The 27,999-nt window shown below is 43.2% G+C and overlaps 1 protein-coding gene across 1 annotated transcript in view; it reads left to right on the forward strand.

Moving 5' to 3' along the window:
• The first annotated feature begins 54 nt into the window (after positions 1-54).
• The window catches only part of ADK (adenosine kinase), a 604,142-nt gene continuing 576,197 nt past the window's right edge, over positions 55-27,999 (forward strand). Inside the window, exon 1 of the mRNA XM_008269935.4 lies at positions 55-213. Within this exon, the coding sequence (XP_008268157.1) occupies positions 149-213 (65 nt within the window). The 5' untranslated portion in view covers positions 55-148. The remainder of the gene's footprint in view (positions 214-27,999) is intronic.

Here is a 27,999-nt window from a genome sequence, read left to right on the forward strand (position 1 = left end):
ATGGTGGTGGGTGAGAGAGTCATGGAATGGGCGGTGTTTCGGAGGGCGGGGTTTGGAGAAAAAAGGCGGTGATGCGTGGAGGGGGCGGGCTCAGAGGGCCGAGGGGGTGGGGCGGTCGGTGGAGCCCAAGTAGGGTGGGAGCGCGAAGATGGCAGCTGCTGAGGAAGAGCCAAAGCCCAAAAAACTGAAGGTGGAGGCGCCGCGAGCGCTGAGGTGAGCGCTGCCCGAAGTGGGGAGGAGGGTGACGGCGCCTTCAGCAAGCTAGGGCCCACGTGGGGTTGCGCAGCCCCGGCGTTCGGTGGTGTCCGGCTGCCTGCCTGCATGGGGCCAGCACGCCCGACCTGTCACTCAGGGAGCTGCTCGCGTGGCCGCGACCCCTCGCCCGTCCCCATCTAAGTTTACTTGACTGGTCGTCCGCTCCAGTGCAGCTCCGGTTCTGGCAGCTCTCCGCTAGTCAGGGCGGCCGGCGGTGGTTGGTGGTAGTGGGGGGAACTGAAGCCGATTGCAGGCACCACGTGCGTCCCGCGCTGCTGGACTGGTGCGACCCTGGAGGACCGGTCCGGAGCAGCGTCCGTAGGCAGCCACCTTCGCTTCCCAGAGGGAAAGCGGGGAGAAGGCCTGTGTCTGTCCAGCTCCGGGACAAACAGAATTCTTGGGAATTTTTTGACAAATGTCGAGGAAGGATGCCTTGACCTAAGGCATACGCACTTTGAAAACTGGCACCTTTGGAGACCTTCTGTCGGGGACCCATACCCCACCTGGGAGGCTTTGCAGGCCGAGTGGATGGGAAGGGCTGGTTTTCTTTTTTATTTGCATTTTTTTTGGCTGCAGTTTAGAATTTCTTTCCCCAACACCAGTCTCATGTATGATTGATGTTGCAACTTTAACTTACAAAAAGTCGTTTGTTAAAAACTGCCTTCCTAGCAAGTATAAAGTGCAGCGGCACAGTCTTTGATGATTTTGAAGTGTTCGTTGGAAGGCGGGGATTTTTTTAAATCTAAAAATAAACTTTCAAACTAATTTAAAGCTATTGAAACACTACTGATTATACAAATTCCATTTCTTCCAACTCTTCTTCGCTTCCAGAAGATTGATTTCATTCCTAATTGAAAACGTCATTTAGGGACATGGTAGTGTGTTCATACTGTTTTGAAAGGAGAGAGAGACTAAATCCCTGCCAGTGCTTCTTTTTTTTTTTTTTTTTTAAGATTTATTTATTTATTTGAAAGGCAGAGTTACAGAGAGGCTGAGGGGGAGAGAGAGAGAGAGAGAGAGAAATAAAGTAAGTCTTCCACACACTGGTCCACTCCCAAGATGACCGCAACGGTCGCAACCACGCAGATCCAAAGCCAGGAGCCAGGAGCTTCTTCCAGGTCTCTCACATGGGTGAGGGGCCCAAGGGCTTTAGCCATCTTCCACTACTTTCCTAGGCCACAGCAGAGAGCTGGATTGACAGTGGAGCATCCAGGACTCAAACCACTGCCCACATGGGATGCCGGCACTGCAGGCTTCACCTGCCATGCCACAGCGCCGGGCCTCCTGCCAGTGCTTTTAATGTATCCCCACTAACTTTGAAAGATTAATGTGCCTACCTTATACCAAGAGTATAAACAAAAATAATAATTCCGTATGTCTTTTTTTATTTAAACATTTTCAGACTAGGATGGCACTTCAACAAGTTTTGGAAAAATGGAATTAAAAGATAATTATCATTTTCTTGACCTTTTTGAAGTATCCTTGTATATGCAGATTAAAACAAGGACTTTTGAAACACACCTACCTGAGTTCAAGGTGTACGGTTTCCCTACTTGTCCCTTTATTATTTCCTTGAAAGTCTCCTTCACTGATTTTCCCCACCAAATTGGGAGACAGATGGAACTCTTCCCTACTGTCATGGAACTCTTAAGATCTTCCATTAATAAAATAAATCTTTATAGATGAGGCTGATCAATTTTCACAGTGCTTTCCTGTTACCTGTCCTGTTGGACAGCTCAAAGATTTAAGAAAGACAAGAATTACTCCTGTTTTACAGATGAGGATATTGAAGCCCAAATGAAACAATTAGTTAAGGAACAGAAATATAAACCCAGGGCATCTGAATACAAATTTATTATTTTACTGCATTGTAGGCATATAAAAGTATTTGCCTGCTTTTATACCACTACGCAATATAGGCTTTTCTTTGCTTATGCATCCTTAAACATGATGATAAATATTGTTTTATACTTACATATGTAGGTGCCAGGTACTGTTTAAACACTGTATATATTTTAACTGAACTCCATAACAACCCTATTAAGTTAATTACCTACATTTTACCAACAAGGAAACAGGCATATATCTATCTATTTCTGTTGCTATATCTATACGTTTTATATGTCGCTAGTGTCTATTTAAAACTCGTAAAATTCCTTAGCAGCTAATACAGTGCAACCTGTAGACAAGAAGTTAAGATATTAGACCCTTTGAGAATACTGAGACAGATAAAATTTTGAATGGAGACCTGTTGGGATTGGTTCTTTTATTATACTGTATTACTTTGGCTTTCCAGGTTGTAGCATGATACTTCCTTGAGTTACACTGAATTTTTGATAACTTGCTTTACAATTAAGGTATAATTACCAATTTTGGTTGATTGTTAAGGAGAATGGCTTATAAAGTCTAAGTGTAAATGTGTAGGGTCAGTCAGTGGGGAACAAAGATATTTTCAGATGTCAGAGAAAGAATTTAGGGCTCTGTGAGAATTCCAGTTAGCTCTAGGGCAGTATTTCTCAACCAGGGGAAATTCCCATCTCAGGGATATTTGGTAAAGTTTGGAGACGTTTTTGGTAGGGAGTGCTCCTGGATGCTGGTGTGTAGTTTAAGGATCCTGCTGAACATTCCACAATGCACAGTACATCCTCCTATAATAAAAAATTGGCCAAAATTGTCAGTAGTGTAGAGGCTGAGAAACTGCTCAAAGGAAGGCATCTGGCAGAGCTAGCCTCCCTTTCTCACACATCTGTTTTGTTTTTTGTTTTCTAGGCTAGGTTGGTATTCGGGATATAGTAGTTACTAAAGTTGCAGAGAAAGAATGAGGCTCTAATGTTTTCAGAAGGAGTTGAGGAAGGGAAGGAAATGTAATTGGATGCCAGACTTTAGAGCAGGTGCTTGCTCTATACTCACATATGCTATCTCAGTAATCCTCCCCGTGACCTGTGAGGTAGAAGTAATGACCCCTGTGTAACACAGGAGGTATTCAGACCTGAGAGAATCAAGAAACATCTTTGGGAACTGCTCCTAGATTAAGAGGTTCTGTGATGATTATATTTAGGACTACTTGGTTTTCTTTTCTTTGGCAATGTCAGCCAAGTTCATTTCTTCAGCGGTCACCTCTAAGGGGATACAGAGCCTTCCACAGCTTGTTGAGCACATGCCAAGTCTGCTGTTTCAGTCTGTCTTTCAAGTGCGTGCTATTTTAGGCATGCTGCTAAAAACTGCGTATGTATACACAAAGAGGTAGGACCCAGGTACTGTCCTTCTGTTAGCTAAGTAGGCTTTGGGAAAAAGACATCTGAGCATTCTGGAAGAAGACCCAAGTATGAAGTGGGTGTCTGTCTTTACAGAAAAATGTTTATTTTTTAGAGTCAGGGCTGGGGTAGCTACCTCTGCTGGGGAATTACGGGTGGCTTTGTGTGACTGAAGCACTGGATATAGGGATCCAGACTTTATATTGCACACTTTCACATGTGATTTTTCTATTTCTCTGTTAGCTCTTAGAACTCAGTTTCAACTCTCTGTTGAGTATCTTCTTGTGAATAACTAGTTGACTCTTTAGAGCCGTGTTTATCAAACTAAATTCATCTATTGTCCTAAATCTGCGCCATCTCTCGTGGTTCCTGCATCTGTTAATGGTATCAAAATGTAGACCGAGTTTTGCTTAGATTTTTTTTTTTTTTTTTTTTGACAGGCAGAGTGGACAGTGGGAGAGAGAGACAGAGAGAAAGGTCTTCCTTTGCCGTTGGTTCACCCTCCAATGGCCGCCGCGGCTGGCGCGCTGCGGCCGGCGCACCACGCCAGTCCGAAGGCAGGAGCCAGGTACTTCTCCTGGTCTCCCATGGGGTGCAGGGCCCAAGCACTTGGGCCATCCTCCACTGCACTCCCGGGCCACAGCAGAGAGCTGGCCTGGAAGAGGGGCAACCGGGACAGAATCCAGCGCCCCGACCGGGACTAGAACCCGGTGTGCCGGCGCCGCAGGGCGGAGGATTAGCCTAGTGAGCTGCGGCGCCGGCCTAGTTTTGCTTAGATTTTATAAAGGCTTCCAGACTAGTCGGTACATCAACAGTTTGAACTTTTGCTTATCTTCCTGAGGCATAGCTCCACTTACTCATTGTAGCAAATATAAGATGTTGATGTTAGGAAGAGTTGAATTCACAGGGCCCACATCAAAACTACTTAGACGTTATGGTTAGGGATTGTTCAGGGTCATGACTTTTAATAAAAAGGAAACAAATTGCAATTCTTCAGTACTGAGTTTTCCCCAAGTATTGCTTCCTAACCAATTTAATTCCTTCCCTCCATCTCCTTTCTCACTGCTAACCCTGTATTTTCAAATTACGTAGAAAACTCAGGGAGACAGTACCTTTGGTGACTAAGCAACAGCTTCAGTAATTCCTTCTTCTGAAACACATTTTTTTTCTCTCTTTCAGAAAACTTTCTGGAAGTTTATTTTATTTTTATAAACTGAGCACATTGTTCTGGAATGGTCTGCAGTTAGGATTACAAGAGGAACATGTTAGTATATGCAGACTAGAAGAGAAAAAGGATGATCATGTGTCCCTAGGGTGTTACACAGTACCTGGTCCTTAGGAGTTATCCAATTAATGTTTGTTTCATAGAGTGGAACTGGTATCTTTACTAGACCCCGTACATTTTTTTTTTTAAAGATTTATTTATTTTAAAGGCAGAGTTACAGAGAGACAGAGGCAGAGAGAGAGAAGTTCTTCATCTTCTGGTTCACTTTCCAGATGGCCGCAACAGCCTGAGCTGTGCCTATCTGAAGCCAGGAGCTTCTTCTCGGTCTCACATGTGAGTGCAGAGACCCAAGGACTTGGACCATCCTCTACTGCTTTCCCAGGCCATAGCAGAGAGCTGGATCAGAAGTGGAGCAGCCAGGACTGGCGCCCATATGGGATGCTGGCACAGCAGGTGGTGGCTTTACCCGCTAAGCCACAGCGCTGGCCCCAACCCTATACATTTAATAATGCAGCCTAAAATTGAATTTGCTTGTTTTGGGATGATAATGCATGCCTTTCACTTGCATTTATAAATTTAATTCTTTAAGATTAAGGCTTTTGGATATGATGGAAAGGAAAACAGAAGTTCCCTGAAGTGCTTTGCATGAATGTCTTTTTTTTTTTTTTAATATTTATTTATTTATTTGAAAGAGTTATACAGAGAGAGGATGAAAAGCAGGGAGATAGAGGTCTCCCATCTGCTGGCTCACTCCCCAATTTGCTGTCATGGATGGAACTGTGCCGTTCTGAAGCTAGGAGCCAGGAGCTTCTTCCAGGTCTCGCACGTGGGTGTAGGGGCCCAAGGAGTTGGGCCATCTTCCACTGCTTTCCCGGGCCATAGCAGAGAGCTGGATCGGAAGTGGAGCAGCCAGGACTTGAACCAACACCCATATGGGATGCCGGCACCACAGGCGGCGGCTTTACTCGCTATGCCACAGCACCGGCTCCTTGCACGAATGTCTTGATAAGATCCTTTTCTGGGCATTTTGTACCAGGGCAAAGTAGAAGTGGTAGAGGGAGAGTGAGCCAGAGGGCAAGCAAGGAAGTGCTTGAAACTCAATAATGTGGGAAGGACTCTGGGGAAAAGATGAGCATTAAAAACTATGTTTCTGATTTTAGGTATAGGCCTACACTGAATAACACTAAATAAAACATGAGGGTAATAAGCTTCTTTATAAACCCAGAAAATGGCTCCACTTTTAAAATTCTGTCTGTGTGCAAGATGTTTGCAGGTAAGTGGAAAAAAAGAGGGAAAATCAAAATTATAAAGAGCTGTTTGGTCAGGATGGAAGGCAGTAGAGCAGTGGTTAAGAGCCTGGTTACTAGAATCAGATACATGGTTTGACTCTTGGTCCTTATTAGCTGGTGATCTTTGGATGTTTGCCCACTTGCCCCATGGCTCTGCGTTCTCACCTATGAAATGTATGAGAAGTAATACTACCCACTTTTTTTTTTTAAGATTTATTTATTTATTTGAAAAGCAGTGTTACCGAGAGAGGCAGAGGCAGAGAGGAAAGAGGTCTTCCTTTCACTGGTTCACTCTCCAAATGGCTGCAATGCCTGGAGCTGGGCCGATCTGAAGCCAATAGCCAGGAGCTTCTTCCTGGTCTCCCACATGGGTGCAGGGGCCCATGGACTTGGGCCATCTTCTGTTGCTTTCCCAGGCCAAAGCAGAGAGCTGGATCAGAAGTGGAGCCTGCACCCATATGGGATGCCTGCACTTTAGACGGCAGCCTTATTCGATATGCCACAGCACCAGCCCCACTACCTTCTTCTTAAGACAGTTGAGAAGGATTTTATAAGAAAATTCATGTAAAACTAGCCTATAACAAGTCTTCAATAAATGTTAGCAATTATTATTATTGTAGGACTGTCTATCCTTCTTGGCTCACGACTCTGCTCCACATGCAACAATTACAAATTTAAAACAAAAGAGGAAGCGTGTAGATACACTCATAAACAAGGTACACATCTCTAGGAACTAGGAACAGAGAGGAAACATGCAGTTACACTCTAGATTCCGACACTGGGGGAAATAACTCTGCAGGGGAAATCTGTAGTGAGACACCCTGATGAGACCAGGAGCAGGGCTGGGTCTGAGTGAAGGAAGGCTGAACTCATCTGCTCCCAGCTGTTGCTTTAAAAAGCTGTGGACCTTAAGTGAACACACAGACACAGCCAGGCTGCCAGATGGCTTAGTGTCAGGAACTGTAATTTCCCCACTATCACCTAATACAAGGGCACCAAGCTTGGAGGTCATGGGCTGTGGAAGGGGGATGGCTTGCTTCAGAACCACTGGGAAAAGAGGGGGAGGGTCTGAGCTTGTGAAAATATGAGGAAGAGCATTACTTAGAATATAAACAAAGCCACTGGGAGATCAGTTCACTCACGTCTAATGGAAATACTAGGGCCATTTAAAAATGACTAAGTCATTTTAAAGATTTTTTAAAAAGGGTATGAGAAATAATGATCATCAAAAATGTTATTAATAAAAATAGGTAGATATGAAATAGATGGCTATTAAATAAAAAAGTTAGTGAAATTAAAACAAAACTAAAATAGGTTAAACTCTAGATTAGACATTTTTGAAGGGAAAATTAATGAATTGAAAGAAAGTAGAGAAATTCACTCAGCTGAATCACAGAGACATAAGGAGAAATTAAGACATATGAATATAAATCAAGAAGCACCAGTATTTCCAAAAAGAGGAAGATGAAGTCAAATTGGAAGAGTTGACAACGGAGAATTTTCCTGAAGTTAACGACAAGCAAAGTTCTCAGGTTGAAAGGGCCTTCCACCTTGTTAGATGGAAACAAAAATCCAAAGTGAAACAATAGCTATTAAAAAATTATTTTTAAAACATTTGAGAGGTGGAGAGAGAGATAAGAGATAAGAAACAGGGCTTCCTTCAAATGCCTGCAGTGGCTGGAGCAGGGATGAGCAAGTAGGTGGGGAGCAGTCCCGGTCAGCCAAGTCGGAAGTGGGAACTCAGTTATTTCAGCCGTCACTGCTAACTCCCAGGATCTACATTAGGAGGAATCTGGGATCAGGAGACAGAGCCAGGCTTTGCACCCAGGTACTCCACTGTTGGATGTGGGTGGCTTAACCACTAGGCTATGTGCCCACTCTAAACCTGTAGATTTTTATCCTAATTATATTGTCATATAAAGACTCTGGAAATTTAGACACCAACACTTTAATAATGTTTATAGGAGTGTGTCTTTCGCATTTGTTGTCATCTGGATTAGATTTTTCCTACAGTTTATTTCAGTGTAACAAGAAAAATTGCATTTCTCACCTCCAAGCCAAAATGTCATGAGCCCAGAGGAAGAGATTTAATATGTGTGTGTGTCAGTTTTGGGAGAACTCTAGTTCTACCTGGGTTTCATACCACTAATGAACCAAGTACTGTAGTAGAGGTGAGTTTTAGCCAGTTTTCAATGCCTGCCCATGTAGTGTTTGTGTGTGCAAGTGGTACTGATATACGTGGGCAGCCCAGGAGTATAGGCAGTGTTGAAGGGGAAGGATGGGAGGGTAGTGTGCTGAGGATGTAGATGGATGTTGAGGAGGGGTTGGTAATTAACTCCAGGACCTGAGGGAGGCAGGAGGTGGTGTTCCTTCAGCAAGAGAAGAATCCACTCTAGAATGTATAGAAAATATTGACTGAAACAAACAACCACCCTTCTCTCCCTCTCAGAAAACCAGCTTCGTTCTTTGTCACCTAGCTAAAGCCTATCTTCTCTGTAGAACTCCTCATCATCCAGCCTGGAAATTGCTCCTTTCCTGACTGTACTTTGAACTTTGCATTGTGCATGTTTTATCTTGTCTATTGCTATTCTAAGTCAGGAAATTTGTTGCGTAACTCTTTAGTGCCTCATAATTGATCACTTCATTGCAATATAACAAGCTTTACATTTTTGTTGGATTAGTGAATTTAAAGATACTTGAGTCTGTGTGCAGCATTCTGATATAAAATGGTTTTATAAATTCTTTTTTTTTTTTTTTTTTTTTTTGACAGGCAGAGTGGATAGTGAGAGAGAGAGACAGAGAGAAAGGTCTTCCTTTGCCATTGGTTCACCCTCCAATGGTCGCCACGGCTGGCACGCTGCGGCCGGTGCACCACGCTGATCCGAAGGCAGGAGCCAGGTGCTTCTCCTGGTCTCCCATGGGGTGCAGGGCCCAAGCACTTGGGCCATCCTCCACTGCACTCCCTGGCCACAGCAGAGAGCTGGCCTGGAAGAGGGGCAACCGGGACAGAATCTGGCGCCCCGACCGAGACTAGAACCCGGTGTGCCGGCGCCGCTAGGTGGAGGACTAGCCTAGTGAGCCGCGGTGCCGGCCCGGTTTTATAAATTCTTTTCTATTCATGAGAGTTGATAGAGAGAACCTTTAACTGAAAATACTTTTTGGTTCTTTGACTTTAATTTTTCTTATTACATGGAGTGAACCTGCATGCAAAATCAATTTGGATCACAGTAGAGGCAAGAAATGTACTCCTAGATGGCATTTCTGTCTTTTTGGTGACTGTAGTGAGCTTGACCATGATTAATCACTTTTCTTATATTTTTCCACAGGGAAAATTCCCCTAGAATAAATATATATCTCCTATATCAACAGTAATATTTTATTAAGGCCTTCTGATTAGTGTTTTCTTTTTTCATTAATTACTTTTGTTTTTAATCATTTTATTTAGTGGAAACATGTGGAGACATACACACACATACACGCACGCACACACACACCAACAAGAGATCTTTATCCAATGGTTCACTCTTCAAAAGTCCACAGTAGCCAGGACTGGACCAGGCTGAAGTAAGAAGCCAGGGACTCAACCTGGGTCTCACATGTCTGTGACAGGGACTCAAGTACTTGAACCATTACCTGTTCACACCTAAGTTATGCATTAGCAGAAAGTTGGAATTGGAAACAGAGCTGGGACTCAAACCTAGGCACTCCCATATTGGATGTGAGAGTCTTAACTGCTGCACTTTATCTTTTTTAATGTAGTAGAATAGCTTATTTGGTAGAAGAGTGGATTTTCTGAAAGAGTGAATATCCAAAGGTCTCAGACACTTCAGAATGCTGCATCTCTTTCCTCTGGATGAGCAAGTCCTTAATTATTAGGCTTTTGGCAATGTAATCAGAATCCTCAGACTCTGAAGATCAGCACTACTGTTCTATTTAACCAATAGATAATATACCACAAAATGGTGTTGTAAGAAGTTTGTCTCTCTTGACTTGTCCAAGAGGGGTGAGTTGAATGCAAAGGAATCAAATTCACATATCTCAGATTTTTTTCAGATTCCATTAAACTTTACATAGTAAGATAAACTTTTTTATTTTTGAGCTCAGAATTGAACTCTGAAAGACCATCTAAATAATTAAGCAAATTGAAATACAAGAATATTATCACTTTCATAATCATTTCACATATGTTGTCTTTAAGAGATTTGAACATTTTCTTGTTCTATAGCCTTGACTGAGGAAGTCTGTTCCCTCCTAAAATAGAGTGTTCCAAAATTCCAAAACTGTTTTTCCTCAACAGAGCTGAGATCTTAGTTATCACTCCTAGTTCTTCGTTTTGTTGAAAATTTAAGACATTAGGCTATAGATGTGATAGGCTTACATTCTTGGTTATGTCTGTTCTCATACATTTAGGATGAACTAATTATATTATATTTAAGCATGGAACAGCTTGTTAAGGCACTTTAAAATATGCTGACAAAATTCTACTTTGTGTTTGTTTTACTTAGCACTTTCTTAACCAAATGTGTAGAATTAGATTGTTTTAGATATTTAATAAACTATGGTTATTTTATTAAATTCAGTAAGTAGTACTAGATATTTAATATTAAAATAGTATTTTAGTTAAAACTCAAAGGGAAAGATTTATCTTTTTTGGTATGTGATATAGGTTATTTTCTACATGGCAGATTTGACTTCCTGGGTTGTATGCATCCCCCTTTTTAAAAATGCTAATGGTGGGGCCAGTGCTGTGGTGTAGCTGGTAAAGGGACCACCTGCAGAGCCGGCATCACATGGGTGCCAGTTCAAGACCTGGCTGCTGCATTTCTGATCCAGCTCCCTGCTAATGTACCTGGGAAAGCAGCAAAGGATGGCCTAGGTGCTTCAGCCCCTGTACCCACATATGAGAGTTGGAAGAAGTTCCTGGCTCCTGCCTTTGGACCCACCCAGCTCTGGCTGTTGTGCCCATTTGAGGAGTGAACCAGTGGAAGGAACTGTCTCTACCTCTCTCTCCGTAACTTTGCCTTTCAAATAAAATAAACAATTCTTAGGGGAAAAAAATACAAAGGGTGTTTTGTAGAGAATATATAAATTTCTAGACCTAGGCTCATGGGTCTTTATCTTTGTTTAGCTTTCCCTTCTTTTCTTTCTTTCTTTCTTTTTTTTTTAATACTTATATATTTATTTGAAAGGCAGAGTTATAGAGAGAGGAGAGAGAGGTCTTCCACCAGATGCTGGAAGGTTCACACCCCAAACAGCAGTGTTGGTTGGAGTTGAGCCAATCTGAAGCCAGGAACCAGGAGCTTCTTCCAGGTCTACCATGCAGATGCAGGGCTTCAAGGACTTGGGCCATCTCTGCTGTTTGCTCTGCAGGCAGCAGCTAAATCCACTATGCCATAGCGCCAGCCCCAGAAGTCCCTTCTTTAGCAGTAATTTTTCTCTGTTTCTTTCTTTCTTTCTTTTCTTTCTTTTTTCTTTTCTTTTTTTTGACAGGCAGAGTGGACAGTGAGAGAGAGACAGAGAGAAAGGTCTTCCTTTTGCCATTGGTTCACCCTCCAATGGCTGCCGCGGCCGGCGCACCACGCTGATCCAAAGCCAGGAGCCAGGTACTTCTCCTGGTCTCCCATGGGGTGCAGGGCCCAAGCACTTGGGCCATCCTCCACTGCACTCCCGAGCCACAGCAGAGAGCTGGCCTGGAAGAGGGGCAACCGGGACAGAATCCGGCGCCCCGACCGGGACTAGAACCCGGTGTGCCGGCGCTGCAAGGCAGAGGATTAGCCTAGTGAGCCGCGGCGCCGGCCTAATTTTTCTCTCTTTCTATAGTGTTTCTCTCCTTTGGTGCAAATAAGCAAAGAAGAATACATTTTTCCACCAGTGGGAAAAACACCACATTAGTGACATTTGACCTCAGTTCTTTTTGTGAAGCTTGAATAAACTGCATTCGTAAGAATCTGGTTAGTATCTTGTATTTATCAAGTCAGATCAAGAAGTCTTTAAATTTTTTCATGCTGGCCAAGATAGTGCTTCATAAAACAGGTTAAAGCAGGTTCTCTCAGTCTTGTCTCTGAGAAACTACTTTGGCATTTCCAAAGATGCTTGGGAATGTTAGGGGTCATAATTGTAGGAGCAGCATGTGGGAGGAGATGATTAGCATACAGATTACCAAAAAAGGTGGGAAATTTTCCTTCCTGGAGCTGGGATTTCCTACAAATCCCAGAGTAGGGTTGGAAAGCTGTAAATAGATCTCATTATCAGCCAGATGTCCTTTGAAATGGTTCTGGGCCGGCGCTATGGCGTATCCAGTAAAGCTGCTGTGTGCAGTGCTGGCATCCCATATGGGTGCCGGTTTGAGTCCCAGTTGCTCCACTTCCAATACAGCTCTCTGCTATGTCCTGGGAAAGCAATAGAAGATGGCCCAAGTCCTTGGGCCCCTGCACCTTCGTGGGACACACGGAAGCTCCTGGCTCCTGGCTTCGGATCAGTGCAGCTCTGGCCATTGTGGCCATCTGGGGAGTGAACCAGCAAATGGAAGACCTCTCTCTCTCTCTCTGTGGCCATCTGGGAAGTGAACCAGCAGATGGAAGACCTCTCTCTCTCTCCCTCTCTCTCTGCCTCTGCCTCTCTGTAACTCTGCCTTTAAAATAAATAAATAAATCTTAAAAAAAAGAGAGAGAGAAATGGTGGTTCATAGATTCTTGAGATGTCTATTTTGTCAGAGAGACAGAGATCTCCTATCTGCTGGTTCACTCCTGTATGTCTGCAACAGCTGAAGCTGGGACAGGCCAAAGCCAGAAGACCAGATCTCTATTTGGGTCTTCCAGGTGGGTGGCAGGGACCCAACTACTTGAGCCATCACTGCTGCCTTCCAGGGCGTGCATCTACAGGAAGCTGGAATTGGGAGCAGATCCAGGACTTAAATTTTGGTATTTGTTCCACTGCTCTCCCAGGCCATTAACAGGGAGTTGGGTTGGAAGTGGATCAGCCGGGACTCAAGCTGGCACTCATATGGGTTGCTGGTGCTGCAGGTGGAGACTTAGCCTACTATGCCACAGCGTGGCTCCCCGCAAATGGGTTCTTAACTACTGTAGCAAATGTCTATAACCCTTGTGATTTTTGAAAATTCTTTGAACATGTTTTAGACTCTTTGGATTGTTAGTGTTTAATGAGATACTTAAAATCTGAGTCTAATATTTATATTGTAAAGTTGAGAGAATTGAAACTCAAAGAGGTTAAACTGTATCAGTACCTACTTAAAACTATACAGTATCAATGTTCTTTGGAGTTTTTAATTTTTAAGGTTAAGAATAACATTTTTTTTTTAAATTTTTTGACAGGCAGAGTTAGTGAGAGAGAGAGATACTGAGAGAGAGTTATAGACAGTGAGAGAGAGACAGAGAGAAAGGTCTTCCTTCCATTGGTTCACTCCCCTAATGGCCGCTATGGCTGGCACTGCGCAGATCTGAAGACAGGAGCCGGGTGCTTCCTCCCGGTCTCCCATGCGCGTGCAGGGACCCAAGCACTTGGGCCATCCCCGCTGCCCTCCTGGGCCACAGCAGAGAGCTGGACTGGAAGAGGAGCAACCAGGACTAGTACCTGGCGCCCCAACCGGGACTAGAACCTGGGGTGCTGGTGCCACAGGCAGAGGATTAGCCTAGTGAGCCACGGTGCCGGCCAAGAATAATATATTTAAAGAAAACATCAGAGTCTTTTATTTTTTAAAAAAAGATTTATTCCTTTGAGAGGCAGAGTTACAGAGAGAGAGGAGGAGAGACACAAAGAGATCTTTTGGTTCATTCCTCAGATGGCTGCAATGGTTGGGGCTGGGCTAGGCCGAAGCCAGGAGCCAGGAGCTTCATCCCACATGGGTGGCAGGACCCCAAGTACTTGGTCTATCTTCCACTGCTTTCCCAGGTGCATTAGAAGTGGATCAGAAGTGAAGCAGCTGGGAGTTGAACTGGCATCCATATGGGATACAAGTGCTGCAGGTGACAACTTTTCCTTCTATGGGTCCCTAATTTTTAAAAATTGATTTTTACAAGGATGATGCCAGGTAACATGTCTTTAGCCAAGGAAATAGATTCTGAGAAGTTAAGAGTCCCTAAATAGTGAGTATTCAGGACTTCTGACTCATATTCTTGCTGTTTATATTATTCAATAACGATACAAATTGAGAAGTTGTCACAGTGATTTCTGTATGTTAGATAAGCACACTATTTAAAGAAATTCTGTGGGAAACTGTTTTGTAATCTTTTTTAGGCTTATTTTTATTTGAAGTTCTCTCATTCACACATAATGTAGTTTTTATCCCAGGAATAAATGTTCTCTTATGGGATATATTTAATGGTATGCTTTACAAATAGATTAACTTGTTGAACTTGGATTTTGAACAGGTTGTGTTTTCTAATTAAAACCTTGGGCAAACCAATTTTGCTTATGTTTAAAAGTTCCAGCTAAGAGAATGATTTTAAATAAGTTTTTGAAAAATGTGTAGTTTTCCTTGATGTTAACGATTTGAATCTTATGACTTCAGTGTTATTATTATAATATAGGCTAACCATTACTCTGTTGCAGATGAACAAACTCAGGTTTAGAATTTAATAATATGCCCAAGATCACACAATGTCAGAGAATTCAAACCTGAATCTATTTTAATATTTTTAGTGATTATCTGAATTTTTCTGGTACTGCATAAAAAACAACAGCAGTCAGTAATGATTTAAACAGGAATAAAAAAAAAAAACTCAGGCTCTTAGCTTCACTCCAATTTTAGTGTATGTGCTGCCAAAGCAAGCACAGACCCTTAGTTTCAAAAAGTATTCCAAGGGCCAGTGTGTGGCGCAGTGGGTCAAGCTGGTGCTTTTAATTTTGGATCACATAATAGAGTGTAGGTTCGAGTGCTGGATGTTCCACTTCTGATCCATTTGTCTGCTAATGGGCCTGGGAAAGCAACGGAAGGTGCCCCAATATTTGGGCCTCTGCCACCCAAATAGGAGACCCTGATGGAGTTCATGGCTTGTGGCTTTGGCCTGGCCCAGCCCTGGCGTTTTTAGCCATTTGGGGAATGAACCAGTGGATGGAAGATCTCTTTCTTTTCCTGCCTATGTTACTCTGTCTTTAAATATATGTATATATTTAATAGTTTATTCCTTTTTATTTTATTTATTTGAAAGGCAGAGTGATATAGAGTCAGGGAGAGCTAGTGAGAGAGATCTTCCATCTGCTGGTTTACTCACTAAATGACCGCAACAGCTGGGGCTGGACCAGGCTGAAGCCAGAAGCTTCATCCAGTTCTCCTACATGAGAGTAGAGACCCCAGTACTTGGACCATTTTCCACTGCTCTCCCAGGCGCATTAGCAGGGAGCTGGATTGGAAGTAGAGCAGCTGGAACTCGAACTGATGCCCATATGGGATGCCAGCATTGCAGGCAGCAGTTACCAACCCCAGTAAATCTTTTTAAATAAAGTGTTCTGTATTATACATGAAACAATTAGTGATAATCTTCTAAAAAGCAATTAGCCTTTTAATACTGTTAATAATTTTAAAGTCCTGTAAAAATGTTCTACCAGATCTGAGATGGTAGCGATGAGGTCTTTTTCATTAGAAATGACCCACAATGGGGCAGGTGTTTGGCCTAGTGGTTGAGACACCTCCTGTCCCATGTCAAAGCACTTGGATTTGATTCTGATCCTGGTAGGCAGTGGGTGAAGACTCAAGTAGCTGGGTCCCTGTCACCCAGGATTGACTTCATGGCTTTAACCCCAGCCCAGTCCCAGCCATTGTGGCATTTGGGAAGTGAAAAAACAAATGGCAGGGGATGGGGGGTGTCTGTCTTTGTCTCTCAAATAAATTAAAAGAAAGAAAAATGACCCAAAGTAACAATACAAAAATTAAAATAAAAACCTTTTTAAGGAAATGATGAAATGTTCAGTTAGCCTATTTTTAAAAGTAGGACCACAACATTTTATTAGATACAACTGATAATATTGAAGAACCTCACTTTCTTAATGTTTGATAAGCATAGGGAAAAGGAATTTAGAGGGAAATACAGCTATGAACTGGGAAGAGGGAGGAGAAACACAGAAGCCAGAAAAGGAGAAGTTTCAGTTCCTCTTAACTATTTCTGAGCTCTCGTGATCTTCAGTGTAGCTTTTCCTTCTGCTCTGAGGTATGTAAGTGAGTTTGGTGAGAAACTTCTGGTTATGAACTGTGATACCTGTTTTAGCATTGTGCAAGGAAAAAAGTATTGGATTAGTAATTAAAACACCTGAGTCCTGTTAAGGCTTCTGTATTTTATTTGCATCTGTATTGTGAATAGCATATGCTAACATGGTTTTCAAACTGGATTGTGAACTAATGTGAGTGTTAAACAAGTAGTAGTTTATAAAAGATAGAATAAAAAATATCAGGGCCAGCATTGTGGCTTAGCAGTTTAAGCCTCCTCCTGCTACACCGACATCTCATGTGGGTGCTGGTTCAAGACCCGGCTGCTCCACTTCCCATATAGTCCCCTGCTAATGTACCTGGGAAAGCAGTGGAAAATGGCCCAAGTGCTTGAGCCCCTGCACCCATGTGGGGTGAAGCTCTTGGCTTTGGCCTGGCCCAGCTTCAGCCCTTGCAGCCAGTTGGGAAGTAAACCAGCGGATGGAAGATCTCACTCTGTCTGTAACTTTTTCAAATAAATAAAAATAAATCTTTTTTAAAAATAAAAACAAATCAGTGGAATAGTCAATATTGGGAGGAAGCACACAGCTTAGAGTTTGACTCCCTATCTCCCACGGCAGAATACCTGGTTTCATGCCTGGTTCTCTTGGCTCTTGATTCCAGCTTCTTGCCAATGCAGAATCTGGGAAGCAGCTGATGTTGGCTCAAGAAGTTTGATCCTTGCCATCCATGTGGGAGACCTGGATTCTCCTGTTCTTGCCCAGCCCTGGCTTTTGATGACAGTTGGGGAGTGAGCTAGTGGATGGAAGCTCTATTTGTCCATCTCTGTCTTTGCATCTCAAAAATAGAAAAAATTTAAAGTAAATGTTGCTTTATGGAACATTGTTTTAGTTATGTATATATAGTGAATTGCAATGAAGTCTGTACTTTTTTTTTAACAGTGATTTTGGTTTTCTATCCCCTAGTTTAGTATCTTTTATTAAGTTTCATGATTTTGTGGGTAAGGAATTCATACATGGCTTGTTGATTGTTCTGTTTCCTGTGTGTTTTTTTCTTTTTCTTTTTTTTTTTTAGAGGCAGAGTTAGATAGTGAGAGAGAGTGAGACAGAGAGAAAGGTCTTCCCTCCATTGGTTCACCCCCCAAATGGCCGCTACAGCCGGTGCATGGCAGCTGTTGCACTGTGTCAATCCGAAGCCAGCTTCCTCCTGGTCTCCCATGTGGGTGCAGGGCCCAAGCACTTGGGACATCACCCACTGCCTTTCTGGGCCACAGCAGAGAGTTGGACTGGAAGAGGAGCAACTGGGACAGAATCCGGCGCCCCAACCGGGATTAGAACCCAGGGTGCCGGCGCCGCAGGTGGAGGATTAACCAAGTGAGCCGTGGCGCTGGCCTCCTGTGGTTTTGAATAGGATCACTTGGAGGCAGTTAGCAGATAACAGGTCTGGTCTGGAGGGTCCTCCTTGTCTATACTGACTTACCTCATGCCTTGATGAGGATAACTGGAAGTCTGGGCTCAGCTGGGCTTCTGTGCCTCTTGGGAAGTTTGAGAGACTCTCTTTGTGGTTTCTTCAGCTGGGAAATTACTTATGTGGTAGCTGACGGCCTCAGGACACCAGGACAGGAGCTGGCAGTCCTCCTAAATGCTAGCCTGAAGTCTGGCATAGGATCACTTCCACTGGATGTGATTGGTCAAAGCACCACCTGGCCAGCCCAGATTCAAGGGGACAGGACAGAGTCTTGTCTCCAAGAAATTGTAGACATTTTTTTAATTGGCCAAAATTAAGGTAACATAATTTTGGTAAAAGATGACTGAATTATCTATACAATTTTTAAATTCTGTTACTGTTCTTTGAAAGATGATTATTTTTAATAGTGTTTTCTCTACCATGTTGGGATATATATATATTATTATTTCAAAGTTCAGTTTAAATATTACTTTTCCAGGGACTACTGGGAGTTTTATTTGTTTGAGAGGCAGACACAAACACACAGAGAGATAGAGACAAAGAGAGAACTTTGATTTACTTTGCAAATGCCTGCAAGCACCTGAAATATACTTACTGTGACAGTACCCAATTACTTGAGCCATCACACTGTCTCTTAGGGTCTGCATCAGTCGGAACCTGGAGTCAGTAGCTGGAGCTGGGAATCAAGCCAGTTACTCCAGCATAAGACACAGGTGTCTTAACTGGCATTTTAACCCCTAGTCCAAACACCCATTCTGCGAGTTTTATGTTTTTAAAATAAATTCTTTAATATTTTAAAATATCTATGGTGTCTTGTTTGCTACCTGCCACTACCTTAAAAGTCTGTTTGGCATACAGAAGCAGCCACCTTCCTACAATGCCAAAGACTACATTTGGATTTAGTCCCTCTCTCCTTTCACATACAGTCTGTTTAAAGCTGTTGGAGCCCATGTTGTGGCACAGCTGGTGAAGCCTCTGACTGTGGTGTTGGCATCACAAATGAGCACCTATTGGAGTCCTGGCTGCTCCACTTCCTACCCAGCTCCCTGTTAATGAGACTGGGAAGGCAGCAGAGGATGGCCCAAGTGCTTGGGCCCTTGCCACCCATTTGGGAAACCTGGGTAAAGTTCCAGGTTTCTGGCTTCACTTGGGCCAATTTGGGGAGCAAACCAATGGATGGAAGATCTCTCTGTGTCTGTCTGTCTCTTTTTCTAACTATGCCTTTCAAATAAGTCAATCTTTGTGGTAAAAAAGGAAAATCTGAGGCTGTTAAATTTTTGCTGAGACCTCTATGAGAAATCTGCTTCTGAGCTGCACCCTTCTTCATCCCTTCCTTCAGTAAAGACAACAGAAAGGTTGAACAAAGAAAACTTTTAGATACCAGTTCTGTCATTTAGAAGGCAATCATGGGCCGGCGCCGTGGCTCAGTAGGCTAATTCTCCGCCTTGCGGCGCCAGCACATGGGGTTCTAGTCCCGGTCGGGGCGCCGGATTCTGTCCCGGTTGCCCCTCTTCCAGGCCAGCTCTCTGCTGTGGCCCGGGAGTGCAGTGGAGGATGGCCCAAGTGCTTGGGCCCTGCACCCCATGGGAGACCAGGAGAAGTACCTGGCTCCTGCCTCAGCACGCCAGCTGTGGCAGCGGCCATTGGAGGGTGAACCAACGGCAAAGGAAGACCTTTCTCTCTGTCTCTCTCTCTCACTGTCCACTCTGCCTGTCAAAAAAAAAAAAAAAAAAAAAAAAAAAGGAAGGCAATCATGTAGAGGTGATTTCTTGGTGCTGGTGCTGTGGCGCAGTGGGTTAAAGCCCTGACCTCAGCACTGGCATCCCATATGGTTGCGTGGTTTCGGGTCCCGGCTGTTCTACTTCTGAGCCGGCTCCCTGCTAATGTACCTGGGAAAGCAGTAGAAGATGGCCAAAGTCGTTGGGCCTCTGCACCCATGTGGGAGACCCAAAAGAAGCTCCTGGCTCCTGGCTTTAGATCAGCTCAGCTCTGGCCATTGCAGCCATCTTGGGGAGTGACCCAGTGGATGGAAGACCTCTTTCTCTCTCTCTACTTCTACCCTTCTACCTGTAACTCTGTCTTTCAAATAAATAAAAAAAAAGGAAGTGATTTCTTTGGGATAGATAAGTTTGAGACTGCATTAATTTTTACCAATATATGGAAAATGGTAAGCACTAGGAGTTAGGGTTTTACAGAGGAAACTTTTGTGAACATTGGTGGTCTCTACTTGTGAATCTTGAAAGATTTTGATATGAAATAATTTATAATTTTACTGAAGGCTAAATTTTACTTGCACAGCTGAATGACTGGAATAGAGGACTTAATAGTAAATTTTCTACTCTCTTTTTTTAAGACTTATTTATTTGAGAGGTAGAATTACAGACAATTAGAGGGAGAGGCAAAAGGAAAAGTCTTCCATCTGCTGGTTTGCTCTCCAAATAGTGCAATGGCCGGAGCTGGGCAGATCTGAAGCCAGGAGCCACAAGCTTCTTCTGGATCTCCCACACAGGTGCAGGGGCCCAAGGATTTGGGCCATCTTTGACTGTTTCCCCAGGCCATAGAAGAGAGATGGATTGGAAGAGAAGCAGCCAGGACAAGAACTGGTGCCCATATGGGTTGCCAGTGCCTCAGGTAGAGGATTAACATACTGCGCCACAGCACTGGCCCCCAAATTCTCTGCTTGTTATGTGCCCCTAAATTCTTGCAAAAGTGAAAAAAATGTTTATTTGTCAAAAATTACTCTTGATTGTGACAGCAAATTGTGGTTAAAATTTTGAAAGCTAGGTCTAAGGTGACATTTAGGAGTGTTTGGCTGTAGTTAAGAACAAATGGCCAATTGATTGGCTATTAATATTTAATCTATGCGTGAGCAGTTATGGATGTAAAAGAAGCAGCTTCTGAAAGTATTTCGTATGGTGCTCCATTTAATCCGAAGGCTGTGACTGGATCACTGCACCTTAAGTGTGAACTCTCAGAGTGTGAAATTTGAGTATTTATAAAAGTCTCAGACTTAACGTGAGAATGTCTTAGGCTTACGGCAGTGACACTCTGTTGTCTAGTTGTAATTAGCTCCCATTTTGGAGTCAGACTGCTGAGGTTTGTATTTCTGTTTTGTAAAATGTGGTTTTAGGCAAGCTATTTAACCTCTTTGAGTTTGAATTTCTTTATCTCTAAGATGATGATAATAAAATAACTCCTGTCATGGTTGTTGTAAATTCAAATTTCTAAGTTTTTTTTTTAAGATTTATTTATTTATTTGAAAGATGAGTTACAGAGAGAGAGAGAGAGAGAGAGGTCTTCCACCTGCTGGTTCACTCCCCAGTTGGCCGCAACAGCTGGAGCTGCTTCCGGATCTCCCACATGGGTGCAAGGGCTCAAGGACTTGGGCCATCTTCTACTGCTTTCCCAGGCCATAGGAGAGAGCTGGATTGGAAGTAGAGCAGCCGGGATTTGAACCGGCACCCATATGGGATGCTGGCATTGCAGGCGGCAGCTTTACCTGCTATACCATAGCCAGCCCCATGTAATAGTTCTTGAAATATATACAGTTAGCACGGTGCCTGGCACATTATGTCTCATGGTACTATATATAGGACACTTATGAAGACTTAAATGGAGCAATTGTTATACCACTTATGGCAACTGTGAAATAAATTTTATGTCATTGAAATATCTGGAGAATTGAAAACTTTGGATTTACCTTCACTTTAACTTATGTATACACCTATGGCTGCTAGTAGATGCCAAGATAGTAGAATTGCTCCCCTGCTAGGGCATTGTCCAAATGAAGCTGCATATAAAATTCTAGATGTTTATTTTCTATTCTAACAGAGGTAACAGTAGGCATTGCAGAGAAACAAGCAATAGAAAAAAACATTTGTTTTCCTAATCTTTTTTTTTTAATTTATTTATGGGGGCTAATGCTGTGGCATAGTGGGTTAAGGCCCTGCCTGCAGTGCTGGTATCTCATATGAACGCTGGCATCCCATATGAGTCCCAGCAGCTCCACTTCCAATCCAGCTCCCTGCTGGTGGCCTGGGAAAGCGGCAGAAGATGGCCCAAGTGCTTGGGTCCCTGCATTTAAGTCGGGGACCTGGATGAAGCTCCTGGGTACAGGCTTCAGATCCGCCCAGCTCCAACCGTTGTAGCCATTTGGGGAGTGAACCAGTGGATGGAAGGTCTGTCTCTTCCTCTGTCTGTAACTCTTTCAAATATACGAATAAATTTTTTTATGATTCTTTATTTATTTGAGAGGCAAAGTTACAGACAGAGGAAGAGTGAGAGCGAGAGAGAATGAGAGAGACAGAGGCTAGTCCAAAGCTAGGAGTCAGAAGTTTCTTCCAGATTTCCCACATAGGTGCAGGGGCTCCGTGTGCTTGGGCCATCCTCTGCTGCTTTCCCAGGCACATTAGCAGGAAGCTGGATCAGAAGTGGAGCAGCCGGGTCTCAAACTGATACCCATATGGGAATACAGGCAGCGGCTTTACTCACTGTGCCACAGTGTTGACCCGTTTTCCTAATACTGCTGTCTCCATCTCTGACCTCTTCGTCCCTGTCTTTCTCAGTAAAGAGTAGCACCATTTGCTGGTTTCTCAAGTCCCAAATCCAGAGAGTTACCTTTCTTATCCTTAGTACTTCAAACCTGTCCTTCATCAGGTCCTGCCAGTCTGTCTCTGTAATGTGTCCTGGATCCATCTACTTCTCTCCGTGTCCACCACTGTCTTTGTGGTTATGTGCCATCTGGATCACTATATTAATCTTCTAACTTTATCTCCCTATTTTTGTACTCCTAAGTCCATTCTCTACGCTTCAATCAGGGTGATTTTTTAAAAAACGAGATTATGTTATTCCTCTGTTAAAACTTGATTATCATGCCTTCCTGTCCTGCTCTTAATAAAATCAAAACTTAATAGCCTTATTATGTCAGAAATGATCTGTTTGCTCTGACCACTGCAGATTTGTACTTGCCCTTGACTTTTTACACTGGCCCGCTAGTTCTGATTTTATGGGTCTATTCTCACTGCAATCCTCTTTTCCTCCTGCCAGCTCTTTCTTGTCACTCAGTTATCTCGTGGTAGAGAGAGAACTTCCCTGTCCACGGCCATACCATCCTGAATGCACCCCGTCTCATCTGATCTCTGAAGCTAAGCAGGGTCAGGTCTGGTTAATACTTGAATGGAGAGAAAACTTCCCTGACTACTCAGTGTGAAGGAGCCCTTCATTTTGTTGATAAACTGATTTTAATTCTCTGCAAAGCACTTACGATAATTTGATGTTGTTCTTGTGACCTGTCTGTATCCCCTTAGGATGCAAGTTCAATGTAAGTTCTATAAGGGCAGCACATATTCTTGGTCTTTGTTGAATCTCTAGAACCTGGTATAGTAGAGTAGATGCTCAATACTTAACTGTTGAGTGATGAATGAATGAACCACCCCTAAAAACTTATCCTTTAGATATATGGTAAAACAATAAAAATAAGGAAATTTTTTTATATAGAAAATACATTTTGGGGCCAGTGCTGTAGCACAGTGGGTTAATGCCCTGGCTTGAAACGCCAGCATCCCATATGGGCACCTGTTCTAGTCCTGGCTGCTCTACTTCCTGTCCAGCTCTCTGCTATGGCCTGGAAAAGCAGTAGAAGATGGCCAAAGTCCTTGGGTCCCTCACCCATGTGGGAGACCCGGAAGAAGCTCCTAGCTCCTGGCTCCTGGCTTCGGATTGGCCCAGCTCCAGTCATTGCGGCCACTTGGGGAGTGAACCAGCAGATGGAAGACATCTCTCTCTCTGTCTCTCTCTCTGCCTCTCCTCTCTCTGTGTAACTGACTTTTTAAAAATATATTTTATAGTCTTACTAACAGCCCATTGAGAAGGAATCTTTTTTATTTTTATTTTATTTACTTTTCATTTTTTTAAAGATTTATTTATTTATTTATTTGACAGGTGGAGTTACAGACAGTGAGAGAGAGACAGAGAGGAAGGTCTTCCATCCGGTGGTTCACTCCCCAAATGGCCGCTATGGCTGGAACTACGCCGATCCGAAGCCAGGAGCCAGGTGCCTCTTCCTGGTCTCCCATGCGGGTGCAGGGCCCAAGCACTTGGGCCATCTTCCACTGCCTTCCCAGGCCACAGCAGAGAGCTGGACTGGAAGAGGAGCAACCAGGACTAGAACTGGCGCCCATATGGGAATGTCAGTGCTGCAGGCGGAGGATTAACCAAGTGTGCCATGGCGCCAGCCCTTTTTTAAAGGTTTATTTTATTTATCCAAGAAGGAGAGTAACGCAGAGAGGGAGAGATAGACCAAGAGAGATGGACCTTCCATCTGCTCTTTTGCTCCCCATATGCCTCCAACAGCCAGAGCTAGGCCAGACCTAAGGCAGAACTCTATCCTGGTCTTCCACGTGGGTGGCAAGGGCCCAGGCATTCACTGCCTTCCCAGATACACCAGCAGGAAGCTGAAGGTAAGCAGAGCAGCGGAGACCCAAAGGACAATTCTGGTTTGGGAATAGCTGTCTTTGTTTTTGTACATTTTTGTATTACTATTCCCTTTCTCTTATGAAGTGATAATGACATTCAAATGTAAAGCTTTAAGTAAATTCTGGGGCTTGTGCTTTGGCATAACAGCTTAAGCTGCTGCCTGCCAGGCCAGCATCCCAAATGGGCACTGGTTCAATGCCAGGCTGCTCCACTTCCAACTCCATTCCCTGCTAATGACGGGTAAAACAGCTGAGGTTGGCCTAGTGCTCAGGTTCTTGTACCCACGTGGGAGACCCAGATGAAATACCTGGTTACTGGTCTGGCCCAGCTCTGGCTATCGTGGCCATTTGTGGAATGAACCAGAGGATGCAAGATTATTCCACGTCTCCCTCTCTCTCTCTCTCTAACTCTGCCTTTCAAATAAAAAAAATCTTAAAGAAAAAAAAAAAAAACAAATAGGACACAATAGGAGATTTAAAAACACAGACTATGAAATGAGTATCTATAAGAAAAATGATTAAAAAAATAAGTTATTTGAGGCCGGCGCCGCGGCTCACTAGGATAATCCTCCGCCTAGCGGCCGGCACACCGGATTCTAGTCCCGGTCGGGGCGCCGGATTCTGTCCCGGTTGCCCCTCTTCCAGGCCAGCCCTCTGCTGTGGCCAGGGAGTGCAGTGGAGGATGGCCCAGGTGCTTGGGCCCTGCACCCCATGGGAGACCAGGAAAAGCACCTGGCTCCTGGCTCCTGCCATCGGATCAGCACGGTGCATCGGCCGCAGCGCGCCGGCCGCGGCGGCCATTGGAGGGTGAACCAACGGCAAAAGGAAGACCTTTCTCTCTGTCTCTCTCTCTCACTGTCCACTCTGCCTGTCAAAAAAAAAAAAAAAAAAAAAATAAGTTATTTGCAGCAGAAATAATTGGGAAAACACTTTTGTCCTGTGCATTGGAAGTTTTCTTTGACTTTCAGAGATTTGTATCTCACTGAAAATGAAGAAGTACTATGTGGGTGTGTGCTTGGGAGGGAATTTTGCTAAGAATTCTTACTAAATAAAGTTCAATCAATCAAATGTTATGTACTCTTCAAATTCTCTAGGGAAATAGATCGTCAGATTCCATTTAAAGGTTGTATTCTGTTAGAATATGTGATGTTAAATTGAATGTGACATAAAATCTACAGATAAAAGGAAATAATAGACTTATTATAATATCTTTTAGAGGAGAGAGTAAGGCATTTAGCTGTGTTCCTTTGAATAACTTTGTCCATAGTGAGAACTGACTAAAATTGATCAGCTCTTTAAAAATCAACCCACCTTGTATTGAGATACAAGTAGAGCTTTTTTCTTTGATTGTTTAATAAGAACTGAAAAGTTCCTGAGATGTCAGCTGTAGCAAATTCCTTTATGCTTCTGATAAGGACACTGATGGTCAAAGACTATGCAGTGATTGGTAGGTCCAGGATCAGAAATTCCCTCTCCATATTCCCAGGTTCCTGAATTTTATACTGTGGCACACTGCTTATTTTAGACTTTTTTTTTAAAGATTTATTTATTTATTTGAAAGTCAGAGTTAGACAGAGAGAGAGAGGCAGAGACAGAGAGGTCTTCCATCCAATGGTTCACTCCCCAATTGGCTGCATTTGAAGCCAGGAGCCAGGAGCTTCTGGGTCTCCCACGCAGGTGCAGGGGCCCAAGGACTTGTGCCATTTTCAACTGTTTTCCCAGGCCATAGCAGAGAGCTAGATAAGCAGAGCAGCCGGGACTAGAACCGGCACCCATAAGGGACGCTGGCGCTCCAGGCCTAGGGCGTTAACCCGCTGTAGCACAATGCCAGCCCCTAGACTCAAGTTTTAAGCAGTTCTATTTTTGCTATAGATAGATAGCTTTTAAAATATTATTTTAGGGGCTGGCATTGTGGTGTAGCAGGTTAAGCCTCCACCTGCAATGCTGGCAACCCATCTGGGAGCCAGTTCGAGTTCCAGCTGTACTACTTCCAATCCAGCTCCCTACTAATGGTCTGGGAAAGCAGTGAAAGATGTCCCAAGTGCTTGGGGCCCCTGTACCCATGTGGGAGATCCGGAAGAGGTGCTAGATTTCTGGCTTCAACATGGCCCAGTCCTGGCCCCTGTGGCAATTTCGGAAGTGAACAAGAAGATGGAAGGTCCCTGTCTCTCCCTTTCTCTGTAACTGACTTTCAAATAATTAAAATAATTTTTAAAAATTGTATTTTTTTATTTTAAAAAGTACAAAAACTGCTTTAGAGCTTTGCTGTATTTTTTTTTGAAGACAGTTGAAATCAAACATTCTTTTTGTTTTGGTTTTTTCATTTCTATCATGAGTATTTTCCTGCATCCTTAAGATGTCTGTGGAAATATTTTGTAATAACTCCACACTATTCTTCTGTAACTTATTTAATGGATGTCTTATATCTGGCTGTGTAGGATATTACAAAGTTTTGCTATTGTTAATAATGCTGATATGAATAACTTAAAATCTTGGTTCTCATTACACTTTTTCTTTATAGTTTCCTGAAAAATGGAATTACACATATTTCTAGAAAGCTTTTTGGCAATGTACTAATTTATCCTCCCACTGATAATGTATAAGAGTGCTTGTTTTATTGTATCTCTAACAGCAAACTGATTGTGTTTAAAGAACATTGTTATTATTTTGGGACTTGAAGCATTTGTTCAAAAGATTAGTAGGTGGTTCCACATCTTTGTTATGCCATACAAAGGTACTTAGCTTTGTGGGGTTAACTATCTATTTGCTTTTATTGTAGAGACTAACCTAAGATTATTAAAGTAGAATCACTTATTACTTTTACCAAGAGCAAACTATTCTGACCACTTTTCTTAACTATTTAAATTGTAAGAAGGTTGATGAAAGTGAAAGATTTCAGGCTATCAGGCCTTACAGAAAAGAATAGGGTTGAAATAAATTGCTTAGAAATTGATAAAAAGTAGTATGTACTCAATAGCTGTGTGTAGGTGTATACTCAGGCTAGGTTTGAGGGGGATAGGGAAAGATTAGAAAAACAGCACTGAAAGGCTGAGGAAGGGAAGCTGCTATAAATAAAAGGACTTCTGCCTGTACCTGGAAAATCTACCTTTACTTATGTCCCTACCTAACTGACTCTGAAAGAACAATGACACAAGAATTCTGTTTGTTACAATATTTTTGTGTTTATACCTGCTGAAATGAGTGATACCTGAATATATTTTAAGACGATAAATTTTTTGTAGGTAGTGTTGACTGGAAAAACATACAAAGTTCTGGCCGGCGCTGTGGCTCAACAGGCTAATCCTCCGCCTTGCGGCGCCGGCACACTGGGTTCTAGTCCCGGTCGGGGCGCCGGATTCTGTCCCGGTAGCCCCTCTTCCAGGCCAGCTCTCTGCTGTGGCCAGGGAGTGCAGTGGAGGATGGCCCAGGTGCTTGGGCCCTGCACCCCATGGGAGACCAGGAAAAGCACCTGGCTCCTGGCTTCAGATCAGCGCAATGCTCCAGCCGCAGCGCGCCGGCCGCGGCGGCCATTGGAGGGTGAACCAACGGCAAAGGAAGACCTTTCTCTCTGTCTCTCTCTCTCACTGTCCACTCTGCCTGTCAAAAAAAAAAAAAAAGAAAAAGAAAAACATACAAAGTTCTGAATAAGTCAAATGCATTTCCAAAATGAATTTTTTAAAATAATATCTTTATGGTGTGGCTTTGAGTATTTGAATATTGCAAACCCATATTTTCCCTTAATAACAAAATTTGGTATATTTGTTAAAAATTACTAAAGTTTCAAGTCTAGCTGTTTTGTTACAAAAATTAGGTCTTAAAAAGTTGTTTTCTTATTTATTTGAAAGGCAGAGTTACAGAGACAGAAGGAGAGACAGAG

The sequence above is a fragment of the Oryctolagus cuniculus genome, chromosome 15 (genome assembly GCF_964237555.1).
Source record: "Oryctolagus cuniculus chromosome 15, mOryCun1.1, whole genome shotgun sequence".
NCBI lineage: Eukaryota > Metazoa > Chordata > Mammalia > Lagomorpha > Leporidae > Oryctolagus > Oryctolagus cuniculus.